We start from the raw sequence: 27,867 nt of genomic DNA on the forward strand, positions 1-27,867 counted from the left end.
CACCTAAGCGTGCCTTCTGCTTGCCAACCTGCTAGTGCGAAAGGCATCTGACAGCCTGTATCTCCTCTTTTCAGAGAGGCAGCTCCTTGCTTTGTGTTTAAACAAACTGTTGCTGGGATTCCACATCAAGTCACAAAGAATTTTCCAAAATTGGATTGATTCAGATGTGGCAGTGTGAGATTCCCTCCCCCCTTCATATTTGTATCTCACAGTTGAGACATAGAAATTTTTAACTTTAAAAGACCCTCAGATACCCATTTCCACTGACTCCTAAAATAGAAATGAGTACTTTTTTTTTTAAGTATTTCGAGGCTAACAAACTCAACACTGCCCGTCACGTCCTCCTGCTTCAGCATTACCTTGAAATTACATCCAATTCTTTTTGTGTGCATGACAGATGTGTTCTTATTTTAACTCCCTTAAATCTGAAAATGTTAGTGTAATGTTATTCCCATTTTGCAGATAAGGAAACTGAGACTCCAGTGAAGCATCTTATCCAAACAAAAGTCACACCATTCATGTTCCTTCCACATTTTCCGGCCTCCCTCGGTGCATAAAAGACACATTATTGGAATCTTCCCGGAAAACTGAACTATATGATAGTTTTCCTTCTCAGATTCAAAACATTTCAATCTCAAACTGATTTCCCTATTTTCTTTCCTAGGTTTTCCAGAAGGAGCTGGGAAAGCGAACGGGAACTGTTCAGGTGCTGAAGCGGTCTGGCCGTGAGCTGATTGAGAATAGTCGTGATGACACCACGTGGGTGAGAGGGCAGCTCCAGGAGCTGAGCACCCGCTGGGACACTGTGTGCAAGCTCTCTGTCTCCAAACAAAGCCGCCTGGAGCAGGCACTAAAGCAGGTGAGAGACCTGTGCTGGGACAACCCAAGCAGGTGTATTAGAGCAGATTAGTTTTACTTTATCAGGATCAGCTCCTGATAAAGCTCCTGAAACTGGTAAGCAAACATTGATATTCTGAATGTTCATTAAGATTTTAACAGCCTGTTGTGTTAGAAAAATAATGGGATAAGTTGGTTTTCAAAGATCTACAAATGAAAGATGACCTGGGCGAGGGAGGGCAATACCAGATGCCTCTGATGCACTGATGAGCTCAGGCCAGACCCCTCCCCTGGCATGCCAGTGTCCAGAACCTTGGCTGCAGAGAGAGGGTCAATGTTTTGTGGTTGCCTTTTTCAGGCAGAAGAGTTCCGGGACACTGTCCACATGCTGCTGGAGTGGCTTTCTGAAGCAGAGCAAACACTTCGTTTTCGGGGGGCACTTCCTGATGACACAGAGGCTCTGCAGTCTCTCATTGACACCCACAAGGTAATCCAGCCTCCAGGAGCAGTGACCCTTGCCGCTCTCTGTGCTGAGGGCTGCCCCACCACTAGAGGGAAAGGAGCAGACCAGGGAGAGCCCAGCTTACTGGCTTAGTAAGAATGAGTGGGAAATAGCTGGTTTTGTAGCATCTGAAAGAGTCTTACTTATTTTTACAAAAGTAACGTGTGTGGTAAACAAGTGAGGACATGGTGGCAGATAAAGCAAAACTTGGGCTGTTCCGCCTTCTTTACTTCTTACCTACACATACCTTTGTTTGACCCTTATATTCAGGCCCCAGTCTGCTCTCCTAGACCCGCTTATGACAGAATATAAAGCAATGTTTCTGGGCCCTCATTGTAACTGTCCTAATGAGGTGGGAAAGTTTCCTTCATTAATAAAATATTGTGATGCCCCCACAGAAGGTTTCAATCTTGGTTTTCATCTTGGTCATTGTATTCTATTACAGGAATTTTTAAACATTGTAATGTTTTTTTAACTGTCATTTATTCCTGACAGTACTGTTTATTTACATAAATGGAAATGAATAAAAACAGGATTGTTTTTGAAAACACAAACTAATTCATAATGGGTAAAGGGGCACGCCCAGCCTAGCAAAGGGGACAGACCCCTGTGTCCCTCGTCCTGTCACCTCTAGCAGAGAAAGTCATTCCAGTGCAAACGTCCTCATGTCTTTTAGATTGAAAACAAAAAGCCAGCGGCACCTAAATGAGGACTCTTAGAGGCCTCTGTCAACACAGGGAGTAGAAAATCTGAAGTTTTTTCCCTGTCTCAGGGTAAACTAACAGTGCTGCTAAAGTAGATTTTGTCAGTTTTGGTTTTCAAATCTTTTTGTTTAGGAATTCATGCAGAAAGTAGAAGAAAAGCGAGTGGATGTGAGCACAGCAGCAGCGATGGGAGAAGCCATCTTGGCTGTCTGCCATCCCGACTGCATCACCACCATCAAACACTGGATCACCATCATCCGGGCTCGCTTTGAGGAGGTGAGTCCCCAGCTTCCAAGGAAGACAGCGCAAACACAGGGAAAGGGGTATATAGCAATAAAACACTACAGAGAGTGCATCGCCCCTGCCCTTCTCCAAATAAGGAATCTTTAACTGCAACTATGTCAACAAGAATTGAGTCAGCACTTTAGTAAGACTGCCTGCTTGGTAATGTGTAGAAATCGGGATGCATGGTGCTGGGGTGGTGATGTGTTAGCTGATGACTTCCATTGGACACCCTGGGTGTTATTTCCACCTTTCTGAGAAGTCCATTTTGAATAGGATATGCTGTAGATTTGCTTCCAGGAATGCTGCTTTCTTATTTCAGCTGTCCCTGGAATAAGAGTTGAAGTCTTCTGACCCTTGGATGGTCTTTTCCCTAAAAAGTCATCGCTGGGGTTAATAAAAAAAGGGCTTTGCAAATAGCTGTGTGCTTGACTGAAGACAACACGGTTTCCCTGTCGCCCCAGGTCCTGACCTGGGCTAAGCAGCACCAGCAGCGTCTTGAAACAGCCCTGTCGGAACTGGTGGCTAATGCTGAGCTCTTGGAAGAACTTCTGGCGTGGATCCAGTGGGCTGAGACCACCCTCATTCAGCGGGATCAGGAGCCAATCCCTCAGAACATTGACCGAGTTAAAGCCCTTATTGCTGAGCACCAGGTATCTTCACCGCTGTGTTCCTTGTGTTGGTCATGGGCGCCTGCTCCCTTTGTCCTATGTATTCATTTTCTTACTTGCTGCTTAAGATGTTCTGACAGAACTTAAAACACACGTATCTGTCAGTTTCAGTGGGCAAGAGTCTGGGTAGAAGTTTGCCAGGTCCTCCTCTTGGGGCCTTACTCTCGTCCAAACTCATCATTTCCTTGCACAAGCAGGGCCTGGTCTCCATTATCCTTGCATCTCAGCTACTGGAGGCCACCCTCAGGTCCTAAACACAGTCCCACCACTTGGCAGCTTAGATCTTCAAACCAGCAGGACAAACTCCTGTTGGCTCTCGTAGGTCTTAAACTGTTCTATCCTTTGCTCCAGTGTTGCCCCTATTTGAAGGGAGGGAGTTACACAGGGCATGAACACCACTGGTGGGAATCTGGGTACCTTCTAAGAAATATGCCTGCCCCATCCTGGTTTACCCACTGGCCTCCGAGCCAAGTTCCCATTGGCCTATCCCAGTTTCACTTAGGTTGGGGAAGATCTTTTAGGGGAACCCAAAGATGGGCTCAGGCAACACCAAACTGACTTTCATAGTTTCAGCCTTAGGAGGAAATAGGGTTTTTTTGTTTTATTTTTTTTTTTATTTTGTTTAAAGATCTATTTATTTATGCATACAAGAACTGGGGTACAGGCCAGAGGTGCGGGGGGTGAGAGGATTCACCAGAGACAAAGTGGGGAACAGAAAAGGCAGATTGACTGAAGTACACTGTTGAGGGGAACAGCGGGCGAGTCAGGAGAGGTCTGCCATGCCATGTGGGTAGCTCCCTGGTGGGGGAATGAACTTGTCCTGCAGTGGCTGTGGACAGCCTCATAGGTTGAGTCCCAAACCCCTGTGCCACCAGGGATGCCTGGAAATAGGGTTTTTAATCAGAATAATTTACACTGAATGCAAACCTGGATCTTGCTGTTATGTTGTGGAAACGTGGTGTCCTTAGTGTACACGATAGCTAACTAACCTAGCCACTGAGAACTCCCGATGCGTTGTCTCAAGCTTACCTACAGGGACACCTTCCCTCCTGCGTGAGATGATGCTCTTCCCACCCAATGCCAGTCCTTTCCCTTCTGTATCCCCATTCTTCTGGTGTCTTCAAGTCCCCCGTTCTGTTTGCTTTTGTCCTTCCCACCCTGTTTCCTGAGTTGCTCCCCCTTTTCCCCCCTCCTTTCTCAGCCAGACATCTTGTTCCCTGGCTTCTCTCGCTTCCTACTCACTCCCCAGGTCCCTGTGGTTTGACTCCTCTCCCCATCAGACGTCTGACACCGTCCCAGTCCATCACGCTGGCTGAATTCTAGCCTTTGTCTTATTTGGCCTGTGACAGTTGCCTCTTCCCCGCGTCTCAAAACTCTCTTTTTTTTTTTAAAGATTTGTTTATTTACTTATTTATTTATACAAGCACTGGGATGGGAGGGTGAGAGAATTTACCAGAGCTAGAAGGGAGAGCAGAAGAGGCAGAGTGACGAAGCACACTGCTGAGGGGAGCAGCAGGCGGCAGGAGAGGTCTGCGCGCCATGTGGGACCCTTCTCTGGTGGCCGGGGAGCAGCCGGGGATTGAACCGGCGCTGTAGAGGCCGCAGGCAGCTTCGCAACCCAGTGCTCAACCGCTGCGCCACCGGGGAGGCCCAAAACTCTCTTCTTTTGACGTATGTCCTTCCATCGAATTTTCCTCCCATCTCTGTCCGTTCCTTAACCATCTCCGCTGGTTCTTCATGCTCTGTCCACTTGGTAGTGGTGTTATTCCCTGAGCTTCCATCCCTGACCTTCTCCTCAAACCTGATAACCACCTGATAAAGTGCCTTGCTCAGCTGTGTTTCTCCGAAGGAGTGAGACCATGTACAAAGGCTTTTGTCCTTCCAATGGCCATGGGCTTGACTTTTGTTAATAAGTTGCCTCATTCCATCTTACTCCAAGAAAACCCTCAACCTTTCTTCCTCTTGTTTGTGCTTAACAGGCGTTTATGGAAGAGATGACTCGAAAACAGCCTGACGTGGACCGGGTCACCAAGACATACAAAAGGAAAAACATAGAGCCCGCCCACACGCCTTTCATCGACAAGTCCCGCAGCAGCAGCAGTATGTGCCCACCCGCTCGGGCAGGATGTGTTACCCCACTAACTGAGACGTGCCCCCCCCCACCCAGTGCCCATCACAGCACTTCTCATCCATTCTTGAAAACCAAATTGGATTTGAACTAAAATCTTTCTTTAAAACTTGCTTTTCTTACACTGACAAATAATTAACTGCACTTATTTCCTTCAAATAGAGTGAGATTTTAAGGCGGCTATACAGATTCTTTTGCAGTAGCCATTCCATTCTTTTGGGGCTGGCTGCTAACATTTGGTTAGTACTAATCTAATCATAAAGTAAATCTGCTCTCATGGAATCTTTGCTTTTTCACAAGAGTTGACATTTCCTCACTTCACTAAGGTAGGACAGATTGATTAAGCATATGAGACAGATGTCTCTTCGCTGAGGAAGAGGGCCAGTCACTTTGAAATGAATATCTAAATACTCCCAAGACCCATGTTTCTTTCTCAGTGCCTGACTTGCACCCCATTACAAAGCTCCACTCAGGTCATATACATATGGCCGTTTCTCTTTGTGAACTAACAAAAACAGCTTTTCTGATCTCATGATTATTTTTCCTCTTAGGGAAGTCCTTGAATCAGCCCACGCCACCTCCCATGCCAATCCTGTCACAGTCTGAAGCAAAAAACCCACGCATCAACCAGCTCTCTGGTCGCTGGCAGCAGGTGTGGCTGCTGGCATTGGAGCGGCAGCGGAAGCTGAATGATGCCCTGGACAGGCTGGAGGAGGTAAGGGACTTCTTATTCCAAACACACCCCTCCTGTGACCTGTGTGTGCTGGGACCTGCTTCTTCAGTAGTAGAAACACACTGGTGTGGACCAGAACTTTGTCCTTCAGGAACCCCCCCCCCCCCCCCCGGCCAGGAGGAAAGACACGTGTGAAAAAAACCCACTCACCATGGAGTAGACACAGCACTGGTTGTGTTCCAAGGGTCCAACCTGAGACCTGAGCTTGGCTGTGCCAAGAATCGCCAGCCTAACCTTGCCAATCACCTCCAGGTGTCCACCTTATAGGAAATGACCATTCCTGAGCCTTGTATATAAAGATAAATGCTACACAATTTTGCAATAAGAGTAGCTTTTTTAAAATCTTATTTAATCTGTTAGTCTTCACTAGATTACAAAGAGCAAATCTTGAAGTTTTATTTACCACTGTGTAAAAATTAGCAATACACTTCCTAGTTTCTAATACCTTTTATATTTTTTTTTATTTGTGCACATCAAAGCAGCTATACCCGGAAGTGAGTGTTCTGTGTTTTTTGTTATTTCTGTAGGTTCAGTTGAGTTTTAAGTATATTTGGGTTTGGCTTTTTTTCCCCCATTCCTTCCAACTTTGGAGTTTGAAAGACCAGGGGAAAACTGCTGCTCTGTTGAAGTCATCCTGAGTCTAAAGCACGAACATAGTCGAAGTGGCTAAATATGGCCTTGCCCACTGCACAGCTGCTGTCATCTGTCAAGGCCAGACATTGAACATGGAAATCAGACGGAGCCACTTTAGACAAATAAGCTTGCATGCAGGGTTAGATTCCTAATGCTTCCAGCCAGAATGCAAATGAGCTCATCTCAGGAAATATGAGCCTTCCGACATTAGGCCCGTGTCGGGAGTGAGGCATGCTGAGGACTTCTATTCAGTGATAGAATCCATCCCCTTATATCTCAAAGGGTAAGCCTTTGAAAAACCAGCGAAAACAAGGCGGGCTCCACCCACGTGGTTCATGTTCCACGTACTCCCTGTTTCCGTCGGTGGGTGTCCAGCTGCTGTTTCTCCTGCTGCTCCGTCATACCGCAGCTTGTGTAATCATGGCTTTAAGGGAAGGTGCCAATGCAGATATCATTGTTGGTGCCCCTCTAGAAGGCCTGCATGGCTTTATTGAGTGTTTGAAAGTTCTGGTAAGCTCCGGGCAGTTAAGGGCCAAAACGATGTCTTATTGACTCCTCTGATTTCTGCCTAGTTGAAGGAATTTGCCAACTTTGACTTTGATGTCTGGAGGAAAAAGTACATGCGTTGGATGAATCACAAAAAGTCTCGGGTGATGGATTTCTTCCGTCGGATTGACAAGGACCAGGATGGGAAGATAACACGCCAGGAGTTCATCGACGGCATTCTAGCATCTAGTGAGTCCCGTCGTGACCCAAAGACAGGTCACGTCTGAATTCCTTGCGTTTTGTAGAAGCAAGTGTATTCTGATAAGCAGTCTTTCTGAAGTTAAAATACTAGTCCTCGGGAAGTAATGCAACTGCTTTCCAAAATTGGTCTATTGTTTGATGGAGAGAAGAATTTCATTTCTGGGAATAAAATAAACTGGTCTTAACTGACACATTGTGGCAAGCAAAACATGTGTGAGGTATACATAAGAACTAACTTTTGTAAATATGAGGTTGTAAGTGACATGTTTAAGGAAATAAGATTTTCATAGTACCTATTTCCAACATCTATACTAATAGTTTGCAAAGTATGTGATCCCATTTACTTTTAGCAGAAGGAATAATTGAGGCATGAAGTAGTTAAGTGCTTTGTCAGGCTCACACATCACATCTCATAGCTGTGTTACTCTGCATGGTGCTGGGAAAACCTGTCTGGAGGGAATATTTGAACTAAAACCTAAAGCATGAGAAGAATCCAGCTCTGTTGAGGTTTCAGGGAAGAGACAGAGCAGAGGGAACTGCAAGTGCAAAGCACTGAGGTGGGAATGAACTTGGCATCTCCTAGTCTTGGAAGGTTAAACTGGCTGGATTGTCATGACCTCAGAGAGTGTAAGACATGAAGTTGGAAAGGTAGGCAGACACATGAGAAGAGATCAGATTTTATTCCAGAGACAGTAGGCAGCCACCAGAGGTTTTCAGCTGAAAAGCGATATACTCTACGTTTTACCAGATTACTCTGGCTACCATAAATACTCACGCTTCCTTTTAGAAAGCAGTTTGTCAAGAACCTAATCTAAACATATGAAAACTTCATTCTGTTAATTCTAAAGTATCATTGGTCTGAAATCATTAACCTGAAATCTGAGTATCATTGGATATTTAGTGGAGGGGATAGATGATTTTTTTTTTAATAGAGGGTTTTTTTAAATTTATTTATTTGTTTATTTGTTTGTTTGTTTTTATTTATACATGCACTGGGTACAGTCAGAAGCGCGGGAGGGTGAGAGAATTCACCAGAGCCAGAGCGGGGAGCAGAGCAGGCAGAAGGACCGAAGTACACTGCTGAGGGGAGCAGCGGGCGGCAGGAGAGGTCTGCGCACCATGTGGGACCCTCCTCCGGTGGCCGGGGAGCAGCCGGGGATCGAACCAGCGCCACAAAGGCGCGGGCAGCTTCGCAACCCAGTGCTCAACCCGCTGCGCCACCGGGGAGGCCCAGGATAGATGAATTTTTAAGTTAGGTGGTAGGTTCATGAACAGTTGTGATGTGTACACTTTTTGGTATACCTGTTAGTAAGCAAAGCAAAAACGTAGCAGCGAGTAGTTTCTGGGCACTGTATTTTGGGGTGGTTTTTATTTCTTTATGCTATTTTATATCTTCTAAGTTTTCTAAAGTGAGCATACTGCTTTTCAGAAAAAAATCAAGGTATTAATGTTTTTTCTTTCAAGTACTATTTAAATATCCTCCAATCAACCAGTTAATGTTCCAAAATGTGATTTGTTTTCTCTAGAGTTCCCTACTACCAAGCTGGAGATGACCGCCGTTGCTGACATTTTTGACCGAGATGGGGATGGCTACATTGATTACTATGAATTCGTGGCTGCTCTCCATCCCAACAAGGATGCTTACCGACCAACCACCGATGCTGATAAAATTGAAGATGAGGTATGGAGAAGAGTTGAATTTTGAGTACATTTCTGACCATAAGTTTCTCTGTCCTGAACCTGATTGGGTGCAGTTGCCACCTCAGCCCTATGATTTACCTGTTGGGAGATGACTGGAGTTCTGTTGAGGGTATTGCCCAAAGGATTTCTGGTTATTGAGTTCAGTCTTGATGACCTTTTACTCAAGTGAGTTGCATCTGTGCAGTAATCTGCTGCTTACAAAGAACCTTACCTTACCAATTCATCCCTGTTCACGGATTGCATGTTGCTTAGAATGGACTCCTCTCTTAGATCTCCCTCAGAATCCAAGGGTGTAGTATTCAAATGTAGAAATTAAGGGATGAACTGAAAAGTACTGTCTGAGGTGATGTGTATTTGCCAGATTTTCTGCCTAGTTAAAAACTGTGTCACATTGAAAATAGAAAATTTATTGGTAGCATGTAGAGATCCCCACATCTGTTGCTTCTGGGAAGGGAGAGGCAGTGGGGCAGGTCTTGGGAGTGGCCTGGATCACCCTAGGACAACTTCCAGTAATCTGGACTCCAAAGGTGAACTTCACATTAGCTCATAATTTGCTTTGTTAGTTCATTATGATGCATGCATAATAGCACATTTATCTGAAGGAATTTTGAAGCAGATGGAATGTGTTTAATAGTTACTTGGGAATTTTTATTATAACCTCTCTCTCTTGAGTATCCCAGTTAGTTAGAAAAATGCGTTTTAATGCAGGACAGAAGTTAAATGGATGTGTCAAAAGCCTAAAATACCTAACACATACATAATGAATAGAGTCTCTGTTTACATGCAAAAATCTTTGTTTCTCTGAAGAGGTCTTATTCTGCCCCTCTTACCTTTTTTTTTTTTTTTTTTAATACCAATAGGTCACAAGACAAGTGGCTCAGTGCAAATGTGCAAAAAGGTTTCAGGTGGAACAGATTGGAGAGAATAAATACCGGGTAAGAAAAAGAAGAACAGCCTTTAGGGTGGTCACTCCCCCACCCCCACCCACCCACACACCCCTTACAGGTGAAAGCAGTCTGACCCAGCAGACTCCACTGTGGCCCCCCTCGCTCTGGATGCCAGTGCCAGGTGTCCTGTTGGGCTAAGTTTAACACCCTACTTAGCTTCATCTGAAAAATAGTGCCATATTCTAGCTAACTCAAGTAGTTGCTTGTGCTTGGTTTCCCAGTCAAGGTGTTCACTATGAGCCTCAGTGGCTCATTAAAGCTGGAGAAACTGTCAGGGCCCCACGGGACACTGCCTGCTCTGTGCTGGACTCCAAATAGGGCCTGGATGCACTGGGGTGATGCCAGACTCCATAGTCCTCCCTGGAAAACCACGCTGAGTGTGGCCATCACTAATAGTGAACTTTGCTGTGTGAGCTTCTTTTGGGACCAGAGTTGGGTCATAGAAGGGGTCTGAAATAGGACTCCTGTAATACATTTAGCAGCTTATTGGGATTCTCTAAAGTCCTAAGGAAAACCATGGATTCACAGAGAGGATCTAGACAGCCATATGAGATCACACCATTACATGCACGAAGTTAGAAACAGGAAAACCAGGTCCCCCTATATATGGAAAACTCCCTCCAAGTACAGCAGTGGAAGTGTCAAGTGACAGATTCAGCCTAAGGCATCTAGTTAACAAAGTCCCAAGTAATCACACTTGTTTTGTGAGTTTTATTGTCTTGTTTTTTTTCCATTACCTATGAGGGAACTGAATTCATCAGAGCAAAACAGATGGAATAAGTTAGGTCTTAATTTATAAAACCATGTGACTGTGGCAGGAGCTCAGTCAGTATGGTCAGAGTGTGTCCCCATGCCAAAGACTGGTAACGTGAATGTGTGGTTTTCATTCCTTAGTGTTAATTTGACAAAATGTTCTTCTTTTTTTTTTTTCTTCCATTTCCATTTACTCTTACTGTCCATAGTTCTTCCTCGGCAATCAGGTACAGTGTGCCTTGCAACTTTCTCCTTCTCAGTGGAAATGGGCTGTGTAACTACTGCTGCCTGTTCTGTGCTGTGGGGAGAGGGCATAATCAGAAGCATGCCTGGGTCACATCGGGTTGTCTTACCAAGTGGAGAAAACCTGCGGGCTGGACTAGTGTTGATAGTCCAGGTCTTTTTTTTTTTTTTTTAAGATGAAATTTGACATTGAAAGTTAAATTGACTGAGTTATGTATAATATTGTTTAGAGAAAATTGAAACTATAGCATCAATCCAGTTCTAAAAAATGCCTCATCTCATACCTCTACATTGGAAGCCAGGATACCGGACAACACAGTTCTGATTTCTATCAGACTCTTTAGTAAAAATTTTATATTGTACATCAAAGCAACAAACCTTGGGGTACTTGTACTCAGTGTCTTTAAATATATTAATATTTGTGTTATACTTGCATTGTATTTTATAACCAGAAGGTACCTGAGAAGTGTAGTGTGGGAATCCACATGATGACCATGGCCTGTGGTTTGCCCCCCCTGTGGCCAGGCAGCTAAAATCTAAGGGGATCAAGTCAGACTTGCTGAAAGATTGCATGCCTGGGACTCCACTTGGTAACTCTAACCTTTTAGATCTTTTTGAGGGCTCTGGGGTCCTGTGTCTTCAAATGGAAGGAAGTTGCATGGGTCAAGTCTGTTTTGTTATATGAAATTAAGAACACTACAAGTTGTTTGGAGGCCCCCAATCAGTTCTGGGCACTGCAGTAATCACTAACAACTGTCATACTCTGAGCCATGGGAAGATCAGAGGATAGAAAGAAACAAAAGACAAAAACTGAGATTTGCTGTAGATAAACTATTGCATAAGAAAGCCAAGGGCACTTGCAGGATATGCCTCTTTGGTCAGGATGGCATGAAGTTGAAGTGGTGCTGACATCCTCCTTTTTTGCATCCTGGACCAGCAGCATGGCAATGTAGACCACAGAAGTTCACTTTATATACAAGGCTCTGAGGCCTGAAGTCCCACATGCCTGTGGCCACACTGCTCACGTCAGAGCCATTGCAAGAGCCAATGTTGCTGTCAGAGATTTTCCCTTTAAGAGAAGGAAACAAAGTTACTGTCACCTCCTCTGATTCTGTTCTGAGGTTTTTGTCCCACTTTGCCCGGCTCTGCCTGGTCTGTGTAGGTCCACATTTTCAGAGCTGCTGTAACCCCTTGCACCATGCTTCACGCTGGACTCAGCTTCCCCAGCCACTTTGGCTGCTGACTTGGGTCAAAACTCCTTTCCCCCACAGCTGCACAGAAGCAAGTGCGAATCTTTCAGGGAAAGCCTCATAGTAAGAACTTAAAGAGGAAAAAATAATGAAATAAATGCCAACAAGTAAATAACTGGGCACAGCAATGAAAGAATAAAGCATGTCTGGGAGTTCCTTCCTGATTCACTCTGGAAGATGAATGAACCTTATTTCTTTCCTCCCCTTACCTCTCCAGAGAAAAACCAAATAGTGGCTTGGGCCATCACTGCTCTTAGATATGGCTAGATCTCAGTCCGCCCCCAGTTTCACTCATTGGGCACAGCGTCTGCAGGAGGCTCCCACAGAGACCAAGGGGCAGCTTCCTTCCCAGGACAGGACATTTTCTCCTCACACCTCTGGGTTCCCCCACCTCAGTGCACTTCATACCACACTTGGCTGTTGCTGTAATCACTCTGTATAAAAACTTTAAAACTGTAAGAGATGAAAGGTGTGGAACTTTATTTTCAAAGTAAAGGACTGGCGGAGGGGGGTGGGTATGTGTGATATTTTTTCATCCCCCTTATCTGTAAACAGTGTACTTGAGTCCATGCACAGTAACACAGGGAATTACTACTACAAATATGTTAATTTTGAGGGGGGCTTTTCTGGCATTTTTGTGCCTTGTTTTTCAAAGTTATGGTCCTCCTTTATAACTTTGAAAATCCTAGTTAAGTGATGAGTTCTTTTCTCTTCTCCCCTCCCTCCCCAAACAGTCTCTTTGAATTAAATAATTTTAGAAATTTTGTTTCTCCAGATGTTCAGTTTTGGCTTTGGGATCTTAGTATGACTTTCTACCTCTTTAGTTTGGGAAGAAGGTAATTCATACAGTGGGAAACGAAGTGTTAATGGATGAGAAGTGGGAATGTTAAGGCAAGCAAAAAATAAACAGAAATCATACTTAACATCCCAAAATGATTATTAAATACTATTTATAATCAATATGGTAGATTAAAATTTTGATTTCTTAAATTTTTAACTAAAGTTTAGTATAAGTATTATAATCATTTGTCCAGCTGAAGAAACTTCTGCTGGTGACATCACAATTAGAGAATGCTTTGGGTTTACTTCTGAAAATACAATGTAGAAAATCAAATTTCCTTCTAAGCTTGTGATAATAATGATGCTTTGCAAGGTTTTCCTTCAGCTTAAAATTACTTCCTGTAGTTTTTTAAGCACACTGTATTCAGAAGTTGACATCAATCTCACCATGAAAACAAACTGGCCTAACAGAAGTGGGTTTTAATTTGGGGAGAATCTTTAAAAGAAAGTGAGCTAGTATTTTACCTGTCCTGTGCCCTCTCCTCCCTTTTGGTGCAGGGGTCAAGGGTGACTGGAACGTTAACTTTATCGTAATTTAAATTCTTTCTGAAAATTGCAAGAGTTAAAAATGCCCACCCAAAACTATCAAATTGTCATTCCCTCTGAATACAGTCTGCTCTGGAAAGAAAGCCCAGGCTAACTCAGGCATGCTTACCAGTCTCCCCTTGGTCCTGCAGTTTGGGGACTCCCAGCAGCTGCGGCTGGTCCGCATCCTGCGCAGCACAGTGATGGTCCGCGTCGGTGGAGGATGGATGGCCCTGGATGAATTCTTAGTGAAAAATGACCCCTGCCGAGGTAAGGGACCGACCTGAGCATGAACCACGTTTTAGGTACGCCCTCACCGCTGCACTTCACTATTTACAGGAAATGCTGGTAGTGGGGTCTGCTTGGTATTTTGTCGTTAAGCTTGCTTCCCAGATGTTGTCCCACTAGCACAGATTCAAACTCAAGGTGCCAGCTGAGATCAGGGAGAGAAGGCAGGAGGGGTTGATGCTGTCAGAGGAGACAGATTTAGAGGAACACAGTAACGGAAATAGGAAAGGTATTGGTGTCATCGAGTGTTCCAGTTTGCAGAGTTAACACCAGCTTAGACAGGAGCCTGATGAGGCCTCTAGGGTCCTGGTAGGGCTCCCCAACCCTTGGTCTATAATTTCTGTGAGTGAAACTCAGGTGTTGAGCTCCTCCATGGAGAGAAGTCTGAGGAGCTCCCTTGACCACAAGGGAAATAAGGAACACCTCGCAGCGAGCCCACACGCTTCTAAGATAGGTGATCACCTAAGCAGGGCCATGTAGTGTCCATGCTAAACATGGAAAGGCTGGCATGCCAGCCCAGAGCAGGAGAGAACAGTAGATGCCGTGTGACGTGGCACCTGCAGCTAGAGGCGCGTGAGGGCTGCAGCCAGGGGCAAATGACCGGTCTGAGTCACTCCATCTCCTCAGCTATGCTCCTTCCTTTTTCCTGTTGGCAGAGCTGCATGTGAACCAGGAGGTTCCCCTAGCGTCTACCAGTTTCTTTCTTGACCAGTTTCTGTGTTTCCCACTGTCTCTGTTTTTTGTGTGTATATGTTTATTTTTTTTCCTAGTTCACCATCCTGGGAATAAAATAAAGCGCTCTGATTCCAGCTCTTCAATTTCCAGTCAGTCTCCCATAGGTTGGCTTTTAAGCTTTGTCCCTGTTTCCGTGCCCAGCCTGTTGAGAATGGCTTTGCTTCTTAAACAATAGCATCTCTTGGCTCTGTGGTATCTGCTGCCTTTATGAATGCATTGTCACAACCAAATCTTGATTTTTCTAACTATTATAAGTTGACAGAGCATAAAATACCCTTGTTGAAACAGTATCGATTAGTATTTGTTGCTTCTATTTAAGAAATTAGCTTTTTCTGTGCCACACACTGTTATAAGTACTATATAAATAACAGTTTCCACCTCAACAAGGTGTACACATACTATCATTAGCTCCATTTTACAGATTAGGAACTTGAAGCATAACAAAATTCAATAGCTTGCCCAAGGATAGGTAGCTATAAAGGACAGGCTATAGGAACAGGCAGAGGCAGGATTCAAGCCCAAAGCAGCCTGCTTTAGAATATATGCTCCTGTGTCTCTGGGAGGCTATGTGCCACCTCCCCCAACATACCCACCCTTTTGATGTGCATGTTACTATTTCAGCATGCATAATTATTAAGGCTCATTCACAAACCTAGCAGAAATATTTATAGTACAGCTCCCTAATTTCTTTGGCAGTGATTTCTAGTTACATTCTGAAGCTTTTAGAGAGTGCACTTCTCACTTGAATTAAGATCTGTCCATAAATTGTTCTGTTGATTTTAACTCACTCTGCATTCATTGCAGTGAACCACAGTGATAGTTTTTGTTAGGCATCCCTTTAAAAAATAATAATTTTATAAACAGTTCTGAGAAGCTTGAAAGGATGTGGTCAGTTTTAAAATTAAAGTCCTATTTTCATTGTTTTAAATGAGAAGCAATATACATAATTTTAACTGTCACTCAGTAAAATATGTTTCCTTTCCAAGTTGATTTTAATAAGTCTTTATTTTTCTTGTCACGTATGATTGGTCTAAACAAAGAGAAGAGAAGGTGCATGTGACATTTGGGGATCTTTGGTTGCCTGTTTGCTGCCTGCTCTACTTGCTCTGTTTACGGTAATATGCTGCTGGCCATGGACAACACTGCTTGCTCTGCGTGTGTCTTCAAACATAAAATTGGAACCCCAGGGAAGCCTGGGGGCACCGTCTAGTAGCTGTTTTCTATGGAACATAGAAGATTTTTTCAGCATCCCTAGGAGCAAACAAGACAAGGCATGGCTTTCCTCTCCACCTGTCCAGAAGGGCCTCCCAGTTTAGTGATCACTCAGTTCCACTGACTACAGAGTCAGGAACTCCTCCACTGTCCGAGAGATCAAAATAGTGATGAGCAGGAAGAGCTACTTTCAGTGAAACAGAAGATTGTGCTAGGAGGTGAACACTTAAGGGCTGGCATGATTGTAATAAGTGATTTGGAAGGTCATGAACATCACAAAGACAAAAGTTCTTTGAAGCCATCAGGTCTCTGAGGGGATTACTGTGACTTCTAAAATACCATTAAGGGTAGGTTCTTGTACCCATTTGTGTTGCATTTCCTTGGCTGTCTGGACCACAGGGAACGTTATACTGACGATAGTACATAGTTTAATACTGATATGCACAGGTTGAGGAGTGAAAGATGTGACTTTACTGCAGGATTTCTTAGTGCTTACAAAATCCTGGTTGCCTAGGACTGTCCCAAACAGCAAAATGTAGCTGCAGTGTGAGCTACACTCCTAATAGGAAATTCCTCAAAATCTCAGTTTGGGAAATTTTGCTATATGCAGTGAAAGACCATGAAAGGATTTTGAACCATTAGAGAGATAAGGTTTTTACTTAGAAACCCAGTTCTAGAAAATGATATGTGAGACAAGGAGACCTGTTGGAAGCCTATGACCGTCGTGCATGCAGGGCAGAGGGGGTGCTGCATGGACCACCACACTCCCTGAGTGTGAGGGCATGGGAAGGCTCAAGGGATTCTAGAAGTGGTGGAAGGTAGAACCAACAGGTGATGTCTCAGGGGCCATGGGAGGTGAGTTTCTGACCTCCAGGAGGGGCCGCACTGGGGGCAGAAGAATCAGGCTTGGCCCTTGATGCACTGAAGTCTCGCAGGACTAGCTCATGCGGGCTCGGAGTCCAAGAGGGACAGGGCTGCAGGCAGATCCCCTGGGAACGTCGGTGTTGAGGAAGGGACAGGAAGGAGAAGTTGGGAGGAAGGAGGAGAAGCGGGGAGGGGTGGCCCTGCGTGGAAACCACGGAGGAGAGTGTTTCAGGAAGAGCAGTTAGTAGTCCCACTCCGTGCTTGACACCAGCAGAGAGAGGTTTGCACAAATCAAATTAGCAGATTTTACCTGCACACAAATATACATATGCATGCACACACACACACACAGTCTTTCAATACAGTGAGCATTAGCCAGAGTGAAGTAAATTGAATATACTTATACATTATTTTGAAGACTGCATTGGTATAAAATTTTGGAGATTAGTTGACATGCATCCAAAACCTTAAATTACATCCTTTTCTCCCCAGCAAATCCACTTATAGAAAGTTTGCCCTTAGGAAACCATCACAGATATACACAAAAACTTCTTACAAGCAGTTCATCACAGTGTTGTCATCAGTGTTTAAAAAAATGTAAGCAAAGTAAAATACAGCATGAGTTGGTTGACTAAATGGATGTCCACATGATAAAATAATACTTTGCAGCTTGTTAAAAATCATGTGAGACACATAGATCATGGAGGAATGTTCATGATATTTTTTTATTTAATGTGCATATATATGTAAAGCATATATGAGTATGTATTACATAGACACAGAGGAAAGCACTGAAGCCCAGAAAATGGATGAGTAGGAAACTGAGGTCCAAGGGATAAACTTGAGGGCCATGTTCTGTTGTAGCCCCCATGAGAGGAAGGAGATAGCCTAGTTAGTGTTCGAGGGCCCAGTAAGTCAAACCATTAAGATAAAAACAGCTCGTCGAGACCAGCAGTCACCTGTGGTGAGCCTGAGGAGGCCAAGAGCAGGACTGATCCCAGTTGGCAGCAGAGCCCCAGCTGTGATTCTGCAGTGTTGATGTCCACGTCAGTCCATTTAACCTGACACTTGGATGCATTTGCCAACATAATATATTGGTAATTTGGATTTGCTTTAGAAATTAGAGCCACTCTGGGCCTCCGTGCTGGCGCAGTGGTTGAGCGCTGGGTTGTGAAGCTGCCCGCAGCCTCTGCGGTGCTGGTTCTATCCCCGGCTGCTCCCCAGCCACCGGAGGAGGGTCCCGCATGGCGCGCAGACCTCTCCTGCCGCCCGCTGCTCCCCTCAGCAGTGTACTTCGGTCCTTCTGCCTGCTCTGCTCCCCGCTCTGGCTCTGGTGAATTCTCTCACCCTCCCGCGCTTCTGACTGTACCCAGTGCATGTATAAACAAACAAACAAATAAATCTTTAAAAAAAAAAAAAAGGAAAGAAAGAAATTAGAGCCACTCTGCTCGAAGCCCCATGCTACCTGATTTAAAATTTGATTCTGTCACAGTTCCTCAAATTCCTTGAACACACGTTAGGCTGGGTAGAACAGAGTAGACATAATTACCCGAAATGTCCCACACTTGTAATTTCTGATCAAGGTAGACAATCTATAATAGAAAAAGAATGACATTTTGTCTATCAGGCTCCCTCTCCCAGCACTCTCCAGCAGGTGCATTTGTTTAGATCTGTCCAGAATATGCTAAACAGTGGACAGTTTAGGTGGATGTGGAGGTAGGCGGTTATTCAGGATAACCTTTCCGTGTGAGGCTATCTATAGACTTACTCCAGAGGAGTTACTTCTTGTCAATTAGTAGTATCTCGCATTTCACATTTATGTTGGCTGTACGCCGTCTCTTCTAACCAAACCTGAAACTGAAGTTCTGCTCTAATGGCTCAGGCAGTCGCAGGGCGGCTCCTGGTGGCCCGCAGCGCTGCGTGCTGCTGCCTCTAGCTCTCAGGCTTTGGCCTCACAGTTTCTCACTGGCAAGTTTCATGCATGATCTGATCTTTCTCTCTCTCCTTTGACATGTCTACTTGTTCATGATCCTGTCCTGATTTTCCTACTGTCCTCAGTCCTGTACTCCTTTCTTTGGGGTTGTTGCCAATTGAATTCAAATGCAGGAGTCAGACATGTTGATTTCAGTGACTGGTCTTTCTCCACTGTTCCGTGACCACATAACCTATAAAAGTTGAGAAAAAGTACGCATGTACTGTGAGAGAGAAAAGAGGTTTTGATTTAACCTCAGAGGTCTGTGAACCGCCGCATCTGCTTTCCCTTGACCAGTTACAGTGTGCTTGCCCCAGGGCACAGTGGCAAGGCCAGCTTGGGACAGCGGAAGGACGCAAAGCCGTCTTTATCACAGCAAACCAAGGGCCTTATTACTTAATGTGTCTGCCATGGGTCAGACTGATGACAAGGTTGATAAATCATGAACTGAAGCCTATTTTCAAAGAAAGCATAGAGATACTAGACCTATCACTTAGATAACTGTTATCATGGGGCCAAGCAGCTGTATGACCATCAAAGATAAATTTTTTAAGATTAACTCATATTGTGCGTGTGTGTGTGTGTGTGTGTGTGTGTGTGTGTGTGTTTATTGCCTTTTTAGCACGAGGTAGAACTAACATCGAACTTCGAGAGAAATTCATCCTACCAGAGGGGGCTTCACAGGGAATGACACCTTTCCGATCACGGGGTCGAAGATCGAAGCCATCTTCCCGGGCAGCCTCCCCTACCCGCTCCAGCTCAAGTGCCAGTCAGAGTAACCACAGCTGTACGTCCATGCCATCTTCTCCAGCCACCCCAGCCAGTGGTACCAAGGTACGCATAACCTCCAGCATGGCTTTCCCCACCCCCCTCTTTGTAGCTGTTCTCTGCAGTATAGCCATGGAAAGGCTCCACTGAGAATACCGTGAAGCCGTGCAGACCAGGCTCTACCTAGAGCAGGCTGACCAGGCCCTGCTGGCACACAGACACCAGGGCCTTTAGGATGACTAGAAAGGGCTTTTATTAAAATATTTCCTTGGGTCTTAAGTCAAAAATGCTTCTTTCCACCCATTCCCAGTTTGAATTTGAGCCCATCCAGACTCACTAATTTTGAAAATCCAGGCACTGTCTGTGCAGCCGGAGCCGGCAGAGAAGTGACTGTTGTGATGGGTTACGGATGAAGGGTGCTGTTACCTTTCCACTGGACTCTTTCATCCCCTTGAACTGATATGCATTTTGTTTTCTGTTTCTTTAAAATGTAGTGTCTCCTATTTATTTTTTATGTTCTCAATTTGCTCCCTTTCTGTTCCACTTTCAATTGTTCCCACCCTTCCCTTTGGATTTCCATTTCACAGACTCCACTTCAGTTCTCTCGCTGTTATGACAAACCCTGGTTGGTAAACAGTAAAGCTGGCACCCCTGTCAGGGACAGCCATTATCCTGACTTCCAGCTGTCCAGCCCCGAGGTAGAGTATGGCTATGCTGGCTGAGGACACAGCCAAGACAACACCCTCGCTAATGCCAAGAACTTGACCGGCTCCTCTTCCGGACACGAGTCCTTGCACTTTTCTATCCTGTGGTGCTTCGCTCTCACAGCTGATTCATCCAATCACGTGTTTTTCAGGGGTTTCTAACTCGGATTCACCAAAATTGGAGATGACTAAGAAATGTCTAAAACTGGATTGTTTAACAATCTTTAGAATGATATTTGTTCAGAGTGATAAACAGTGGTCATTCCTGGCGATGTGTTTATCAATATTGTTCATACAGTCCTCTTAGTGTCTCCAAATGTCAGCTACACAGACGAGTTATGAACACTTGAAATTCAGCTCCAGTGCATGTGTCCAACAATGTTCTATCTCTGCTCAGAATAGAAGAGTGGCTGGCACTCCCGTCCCGAGCCACGCCCCACGGTGGGTGGTGTCACCACAGTGGCCCATGGCGTGGGTGCTGCCCACTTCAGCCAGGCACAGTATCAGTGAACACTGCTCTGAGGCTCAGACTCAGTTGGGTTTCTGCAGCCTTGATTTGAATACACATGCCAGCAATTAAGCATGTTCAAGCGCGGTGATTAAATGCTAAGCACTTTTGGAAGAGCCATATGTTTCCAAAACAAAACATGGGCTCGCTGCTTCTCTGATGGCAGTAGGATTTTGTATCCTCCTCCTGCTGGGAAACATTGGGTTCTTGTGCCTCAAAAGATAGTTTCACCTTCAGACATGTAACGCTTCAGCCACAGAAAGCAGGAGGCACAAGAAGCCAGTGCCTGCGAGTGGACAACGCTAGAGCTCCAGTTCTGAAAGTTGCCTGTTCTAGAGCTCGACCTGGGGGCTGCTCCCACTAAGGCCCCAAGACGCAACCAGCGTGTCTTGCTTTTCTTCCTCCACGATGGCTCCAGTTTCATGAATTTCTCAAAAGTTATAAAATTTTATATGTTTTCATTATGAAGTGCTGGTTTTCATAGAATCCTGATAGGTTAGCTTTTTTGTTTTATCCTAAGGTTTTTACCTCTGGTTTTGCTGCATTTTGCGCTGTCCAGCTGGTGGTCTGCAGCCAGGCCATGTCCTGCTCTGGCAGCGCAGTCCCAGGTCTCGCTGAGGCCTTCCTAGCAGCAGTGCTCACAAACAAAAGCTTCTGAAACTGGTGCTCTGCCTCCTGTGTAGGCCAGGAGGGTTTGTGCTTGGACGTTAATCACTTTCTGTCGCATTGGCTTTTTCTTTACAAATTAAAGAAATTCAAGAAACATAATGAAATGGGTTGTGTTAGTCTTCTATTTGTATAAACATCTTAAAGGTCCCGGAAAACAGTGGATTTCAAAGGAAAATTAGAAAGATGTGCTGGGCACAAGTGATATTCAAAACAGGTTTAAAATATTCTTTCTCCATATTTCTTACTACTATCTCAAAAAAAAATAACACTCAGGCAGGACACGTAGCTCCCACTATAACAGCAATGATAACGTGCATCTCTGCGGCTCTTCCCGGTTTCAGAAGTGCCTCTTCTGCACACCACCTGTGCATCCAACAAGTCTTTGTCGACCCAGTCTCCCACACCAGACACTGCATTAGGTGCTGAGGATGTGATCGTGAGCACAGTGTCATCCCTGCTTTTATGGAATGTACACTTGACTGCAGGAGACACACAACAAATAGCAGATCACGGATTGGGTAGCTGTGGGTGCTGAGCCAAAAATGCTGCAGGGGAAGAGAGGCAGAGGTTACACATGGCAGAGTCTGGCCATGGCCTCTGACAGGCTGTTTTGCCAAGCAGGCCCAAAGGAATGAGGGATGAGTCCCATGGAAGTGGGGGTAGGGACTGAAGAGCAGTGTAGCTGAGGTGGTGGAACAAGAGGGAGTGTACTGGAATGGAAGTAGAGAGGCAGGACCCACTGCAGTTTCCTGAAGGAGAAATAAAGATTCAGATGTTAATCTAGATAATTCGCAGAGCCCAGGCTCAAGCTGGGCTTCTTGCTCCCCATCCAGAACCTCATTCCCAGCAGCACAGCCCCGCTCCTAGGCTCAGCTTGCCTGGTAGCAGCACTCTGTATTCCTGATTATTCATTTGATCCACAAGTCAAGTCATTCTACCTGGTTACAGACTGTGCACCAACCCAGTGATGGGGTTTGGGGTGCTACCTGGGGCTCCATGTTTAGCACGTGGGACTAGAAATCATATTGCAAATTTCTAAGCCCAGAACTTTGATACTTGGAGTTACTTGCATTTTTTCCTTTACTCATCTGCCATATTTCTGTTCATTACAACCATTACAGTCCTACCATTTGAGGACCTTTTTCCCCATTTCTAGTGAAAATTTGTAAGGTGAAAGTTATTGGAAGACAATTTGAACTTTTAAATTGGAACATAAAAGCTTTATTTTGGGAACAATCAAAATGCATGGCCTAGGATACTTTCAAAATGAATCTCTGCTTTCCTGGACTTTTAATTTGCTTTTCAATCAATTAAACATAAGGAGGCCAAAGTGGGCCTTTTAAAATTCAATTTCTGTTAAGAGATTTTACCAAGTAAATATGGTCTTTTAATTTTTTTTCCCAAGGTTATTCCATCAACAGGCAGCAAGTTGAAACGACCAACACCAACTTTTCATTCTAGTCGAACATCTCTCACCGGTGACACTAGCAATAGTTCTTCCCCAGCCTCCACAGGTGCCAAAACCAATCGGGCAGGTAAGTGCCAGCCCCTGCATCGGGATGAGAGGTTGGGGAATGACAGGGCTAGAAATTTGGAAACTGCAGCCTGTCAACAATGCTTCACTGGTCCCCAAAAGCAAACAGTGAGGGGCCTTCCCGTTGGCGCAGTGGGTTGAACGCAGTGCTGTGAAGCTGTCCGCAGCCTCTGCAGTGCGGGTTCAATTCCCAGCCGGCCAGGGAGATTCCCACATTGCCAGGCAGACCTCTCCTGTCTCACCCGCTACTCCCCTCAGCAATGCATTTGGTCATCTGCCTGTTCTGCTCCCCGCTCCGTGGTGAATCCTCTCACCCTCCCATGCCTCTGGCCTGTACCCCAGCTCTTGTATAAATAAAATAAATCTTTTTTTTTTTTATTTTTAAAGCAAGCAGTGAGGGGTGATGCCCAGAGAGAGAGACCTGCGGGCTTTCAGCTGACCTTCTCTTTAACTCCTGTTACTACAGCTGGCTCTAGCCTTGCCTGCGGGGAGCGGATGCTTCCACAGCCAAAGCCCCACCATTTGCCCTTAATCAGAAAAGGTCAGATTAGAAAGAAAGTAAAAGGAAGCGCTTCCCGAAGAGCCCCCATTGGGCAGTGGTTTGCTAGTTGTTTTCCTAGCACCCCATATTGAGAAAGTCAGGGAAGGATCACCTCTGTTCACCTGTTGACATGCCTTGTGGGAACCTGGGAATCTGGCTTCATCTCCTGGCTGTTGCCCTTCACTTTGCCCCATTCCCCATCTGCTGGTGCCAAGACAACTGAGCATCCTGCTCAGCTCTGCTCTGGGGGCACATAAGGTAGCAGTGATGGTGACAGAAGTGGCTTGTAACCCTCAGGAGGCAGGATTCTCGCGTAGAATCACCAAGACAGAGAGGGGTCAGTGACTTCTGTGGAGGTGAGGAAACATGGGTCCAGAAAGGTTCTGATTTGCCCCAAGTCACGCAGCACATCAAATGGTATTAGGACCAAAACCCCTGGCTGCTGGCCACTGTTCTCTCCACACACACTCCCACCTCCCTGCCGTGCCATCTCTAGTAAGTCTACTGCTCTATTCTTTAATTCCAGACCCCAAAAAGTCAGCCAGTCGCCCTGGGAGTCGAGCCGGAAGTCGGGCCGGGAGTCGGGCCAGCAGCCGGCGAGGAAGTGATGCCTCTGACTTTGACCTGTTAGAGACACAGTCGGCCTGTTCAGACACTTCAGAAAGCAGCGCCACGGGAGGCCAGGGCAGCTCCAGGAGAGGGCTCAGCAAGCCTTCCAAAATCCCAACCATGTCTAAGAAGACCACCACTGCCTCCCCCAGGACTCCGGGTCCCAAGCGATAACACTGTACAAGCACCCCCAAGCCTCTTTCCACTTTGAATCCTACTCCATACATTGGGTGTATATTTATTCTGAATGGGAGAAGTTATATTGTTAAAAGTGTAAAAGAATACTTGTGTTATGAAGCTGCCTTATTTTTTTTCTTTTTGTAAGTTACTATTTTCATGTGAATATTTATGTAGATAAAATTTGCCTCCTGGTAACCCTGTGATTGATGGGGCCCAGAAATGAAATATTTGACAAAAACAAGTGAAAAGGTCAAAATACAAATGTGTATTAAAAAAAGAAAAGCCTCTAAATAGGGTTTCTGCGTGGTGCAGGGTTGTAAACCTGCTTTATCTTTTAGGATTATTCCTAAATACATTCTTCTTTATAAATTTGACTTGCTATCTCAGCAAGATAAATTATATTAAAAAAAAAAAAAGACTCCTGCAGTGTTTAAGGAACTCTTTTTTTTGTAAATCACAGACACCTCAACTAGCAAGAACCAAGGGGAGGGAACTTATAATTGCTTTTCCATTGTTTTTAATGTTGTGTGGTTTTAGCTAAAGAGAGGGAACCTCATCTAGGTAACATTTGCACATGATACAGCAAAAGGGGTTCATTGCAATACTGTCTTTGAATACTGTTTCAGTACTGGGTGTTTAAAGGACAAATAGCTGCTAGAATTCAGGGGTAAATGTAACTGTTTCAAAAAAAAAAAGTCAGAACATTGGGGTTTTTAAGAGTCCTGGTTTGTAACTTTCCAGCCTGGCTACCAATAACTCCTATGCCCACCAGTCCCCTGGGCGAGGGGGGACTCCCTGGTGGCATTGTGAATTACAGATTTGTTTATCTGCATTTTTTTGCTATTTATTTAAATGGTCAATCAACTTCCCACAAACTGAGGAATGAATTCCATCCATGAGCCTGTTCTGAAAATGTGGACACGAGACAACACTTGCTCATCCTTTAAAGGAGTTCACCAGCACACTCGTTAACAAGTCCCGTTTGCTTCCGTCTTCTTTTGTGCGTGACAAAGTCAACTGACCAAGCGGCCATGAAGAGGGGCTGTCTGGGGCTCCTGTTTTTTAGCTGCTGTTTCTCTTCAGCTCCGACCATGTTGCTGTGTGATTATCTCAATTGGTTTTAATTGAGGCAGAAACTGAAGCTCTACCAATGAACTGTTTAAAAACAAGACACACTTTTGTATTAAAATTGCTTGCAGTAACAAATATTTTGTATGCCCTGATTTTTCTTCTCAACCATTACCTTATATAGAACAATTCACTCTAGGGTATGATGGTGTGTTAGTACTTAAATACATTATTCAGATCAAAAGATCTTCATGGATAATTTATGAAGCTCAAGATTTTTTCTTGTTTATCATTGTTAATTTTACAAAGCAACAAAAAAATGCAGGTTATCAATAAGTCTATCTGGTGTCCTGCCCTCTTACACAAGCAAATACCAATATGAAGATTTTCATACTAAAACCACAAAGATTTGGGGTTTGAGAAAATAGAACCAATGTCCCAATTCAAGTATAAGAATACTGAGATTTCTTTAAATGACCAATTTCAGAGGTGGAGTCAAAATTGGCCATCAGATACAGCTCCTTTGTTTTACAGATAAAAGAACTTAAGCAGCAAAGGACATGGGAGTGATTTGCCTTTCTCTCACACTTCTATTTCCCCCAGCTCTCATTGGCTTTATAATAATTAAAACTGCCCAATATTAACTAATAGCAGGAAGTAGAACTTGAGATGAAGAGGGTTTAAAACAGGCCTGCATTTTTGATCATTAGGCCATACCCTTGAGATACGGGCACTTGGTAAGGTAGATGCAAGTTTGACACCACGTATCCAGGTTAAAGGAACTGGCAGCCTGAAGGAAGTGCGTACTTTATTCTCCCTGGAATTGAGTGACTTGAAGCGGCCAGAATTTTGTGTAGCATAGTGTTTTCATCCAAACTTGTTCATCCCTTTCAGCCTCCCAGAGCAAAGCATGCTGAAAACAGCTTATAGATTTGGGCCATGGTCTCTTGTTTTCATACCAAGCAATTCGGGCTTCCCCCTTGGTCTTTACCACAAAGTTCAGCTAGCTGTGGCATCTGCAGATTCAGTAACACCTATATGCAAGACCATATAGGAAATAGAAGGATGCCAGGAAAAAAAGTTATAATTAACAGCCCTGTGATACATTTATAAGCAAGTAATACAAATTTGGTGTCTGCTAGGGTGGAGGATGAATACAAATTCCTGGGCCTTAAATAATGCAATAACACCAGCCTACAGGTATCAAGTGCCTGTTACGTCCCAGTCACTGCTAAGTCCTCTATATACGCTCCCATTTAATCCCCGTCTCTGTTGCACAATCCTGAACCCCATGTAGAGATGACAATGGCCTGGAGTAATGTGCCAAGGTGGCTGGAAATCCCTGGCTTGATATTTCTTTCTCCAGGAAACCCCCATCTCAGTTCCCTCCAGTTCTGCAGCTCTAGGGTTTCACTCACATTTCTCCGGCCCAACTTCCTCTGCCCCCCAGGCACTTTCAGGCCCCTTTGTTCAAGCTCGGCTGTCATTCTGCTTTGGAAGTGCCTCCGACCCTGTCAGAGTGGGGGCTGTTCAGCACCAGGTGGGCTTCATCTCTGGCTGGGGACACACACAGAGCAGCCCACGGTGGCGTAGGGCTTACTGAAAGAACACAGCTTTCTCCACCCGTCCTAATTTGAGATACATGATTTCTATTATGGTAAGAACCATCCAGCACTGGGCTGCTTACAGTCCCGTGGGGGCCCAGCATGTCCCACACCCAACCTGAGAATTACAGGCTAGATGTGGGGCCCCTACTGACATGGTAGGGACTCAACAAGGATTGCGGGTGTCCAGGGGCACAGAGAACCTCCTGGGGGGAGGCAGGAGCTTCAGACACTCCTGGGACACCTCTGATGGCCCCAACCTCTGCATAGATCACCAGGCCCTGTGGGTTCAGCCTCCTAGCAGCTGTCTCTGCCCTCCTGCCCATCACTAATGGAGGATCATTGTCATCGCCCACCCATTACTGTACCTGCCTCCAGCTGCAGGTCCTGACTCCAGTCTCCCTCCTGCCAGCGCGTATTTCCCTCCAAAGCCAGGCTCTGGTCTTGACTCAGCACCATCACTAGCTACGTTGCAACATCATTATTCAGGTTTACAAGGTGTGGAAATTTACTTAGGTAAAAGGCAGATTAGGCATGTACTTAAGATCCCAGCAAATAGGTGTTAAAAAGTTGATATAGGGCCTCCCCGGTGGCGCAGCAGTTGAGCGCTGGGTTGCGAAGCTGCCCGCAGCTTCTGCAGTGCTGGTTCAATCCCCGGCTGCTCCCCGGCCACCGGAGGAGGGTCCCACATGGCGCGCAGACCTCTCCTGCCGCCCGCTGCTCCCCTCAGCAGTGTACTTCGGTCCTTCTGCCTGCTCTGCTCCCCGCTCTGGCTCTGGTGAATTCTCTCACCCTCCCGCGCTTCTGACTGTACCCAGTTCTTGTATAAATAAATAAATAAATCTTAAAAAAAAAAAAGTTGATATAAAAAGTCTTATGCTTCTTTAGGGGTGGGATAAAAAAAATCCTGTTTTAAAGTTTGAAATGATCATGGAAATTTTTTATTTTGTTGACCTTCCTAATTTATATTGACATTTGTCTTGAATCCACATTGGAGCACTATAATTACCTGCTGTCCAGAGTCCTCATCTAGCCTCCCTGTAGGTCCTTTGTAGTCCATTCCTTACCAGTCCCTCCCGCCTCACCATCGCCATCTGCCCTGCTGGGTCTCCAGG

At 45.0% G+C, this 27,867-nt stretch overlaps 1 protein-coding gene across 1 annotated transcript in view; it reads left to right on the forward strand.

Moving 5' to 3' along the window:
* Positions 1 to 25,375, forward strand: part of MACF1 (microtubule actin crosslinking factor 1) — a 210,647-nt gene extending 185,272 nt beyond the window's left edge. Inside the window, exons 86-100 of the mRNA XM_054691644.1 lie at positions 665 to 859; positions 1,196 to 1,324; positions 2,176 to 2,319; positions 2,790 to 2,978; positions 4,976 to 5,096; positions 5,676 to 5,839; positions 7,063 to 7,225; positions 8,764 to 8,918; positions 9,799 to 9,873; positions 10,848 to 10,865; positions 13,649 to 13,766; positions 19,190 to 19,401; positions 19,923 to 20,033; positions 22,622 to 22,751; positions 23,818 to 25,375. Of these exons, the coding sequence (XP_054547619.1) occupies positions 665 to 859; positions 1,196 to 1,324; positions 2,176 to 2,319; positions 2,790 to 2,978; positions 4,976 to 5,096; positions 5,676 to 5,839; positions 7,063 to 7,225; positions 8,764 to 8,918; positions 9,799 to 9,873; positions 10,848 to 10,865; positions 13,649 to 13,766; positions 19,190 to 19,401; positions 19,923 to 20,033; positions 22,622 to 22,751; positions 23,818 to 24,074 (2,181 nt within the window). The 3' untranslated portion in view covers positions 24,075 to 25,375. The remainder of the gene's footprint in view (positions 1 to 664; positions 860 to 1,195; positions 1,325 to 2,175; positions 2,320 to 2,789; positions 2,979 to 4,975; positions 5,097 to 5,675; positions 5,840 to 7,062; positions 7,226 to 8,763; positions 8,919 to 9,798; positions 9,874 to 10,847; positions 10,866 to 13,648; positions 13,767 to 19,189; positions 19,402 to 19,922; positions 20,034 to 22,621; positions 22,752 to 23,817) is intronic.
* The last annotated feature ends 2,492 nt before the right edge of the window (positions 25,376 to 27,867 follow it).

The sequence above is a fragment of the Talpa occidentalis genome, unplaced genomic scaffold (assembly GCF_014898055.3).
Source record: "Talpa occidentalis isolate TD23 unplaced genomic scaffold, MPIMG_talOcc4v2.1 talOcc4.9, whole genome shotgun sequence".
NCBI classification, from domain to species: Eukaryota; Metazoa; Chordata; class Mammalia; order Eulipotyphla; family Talpidae; genus Talpa; species Talpa occidentalis.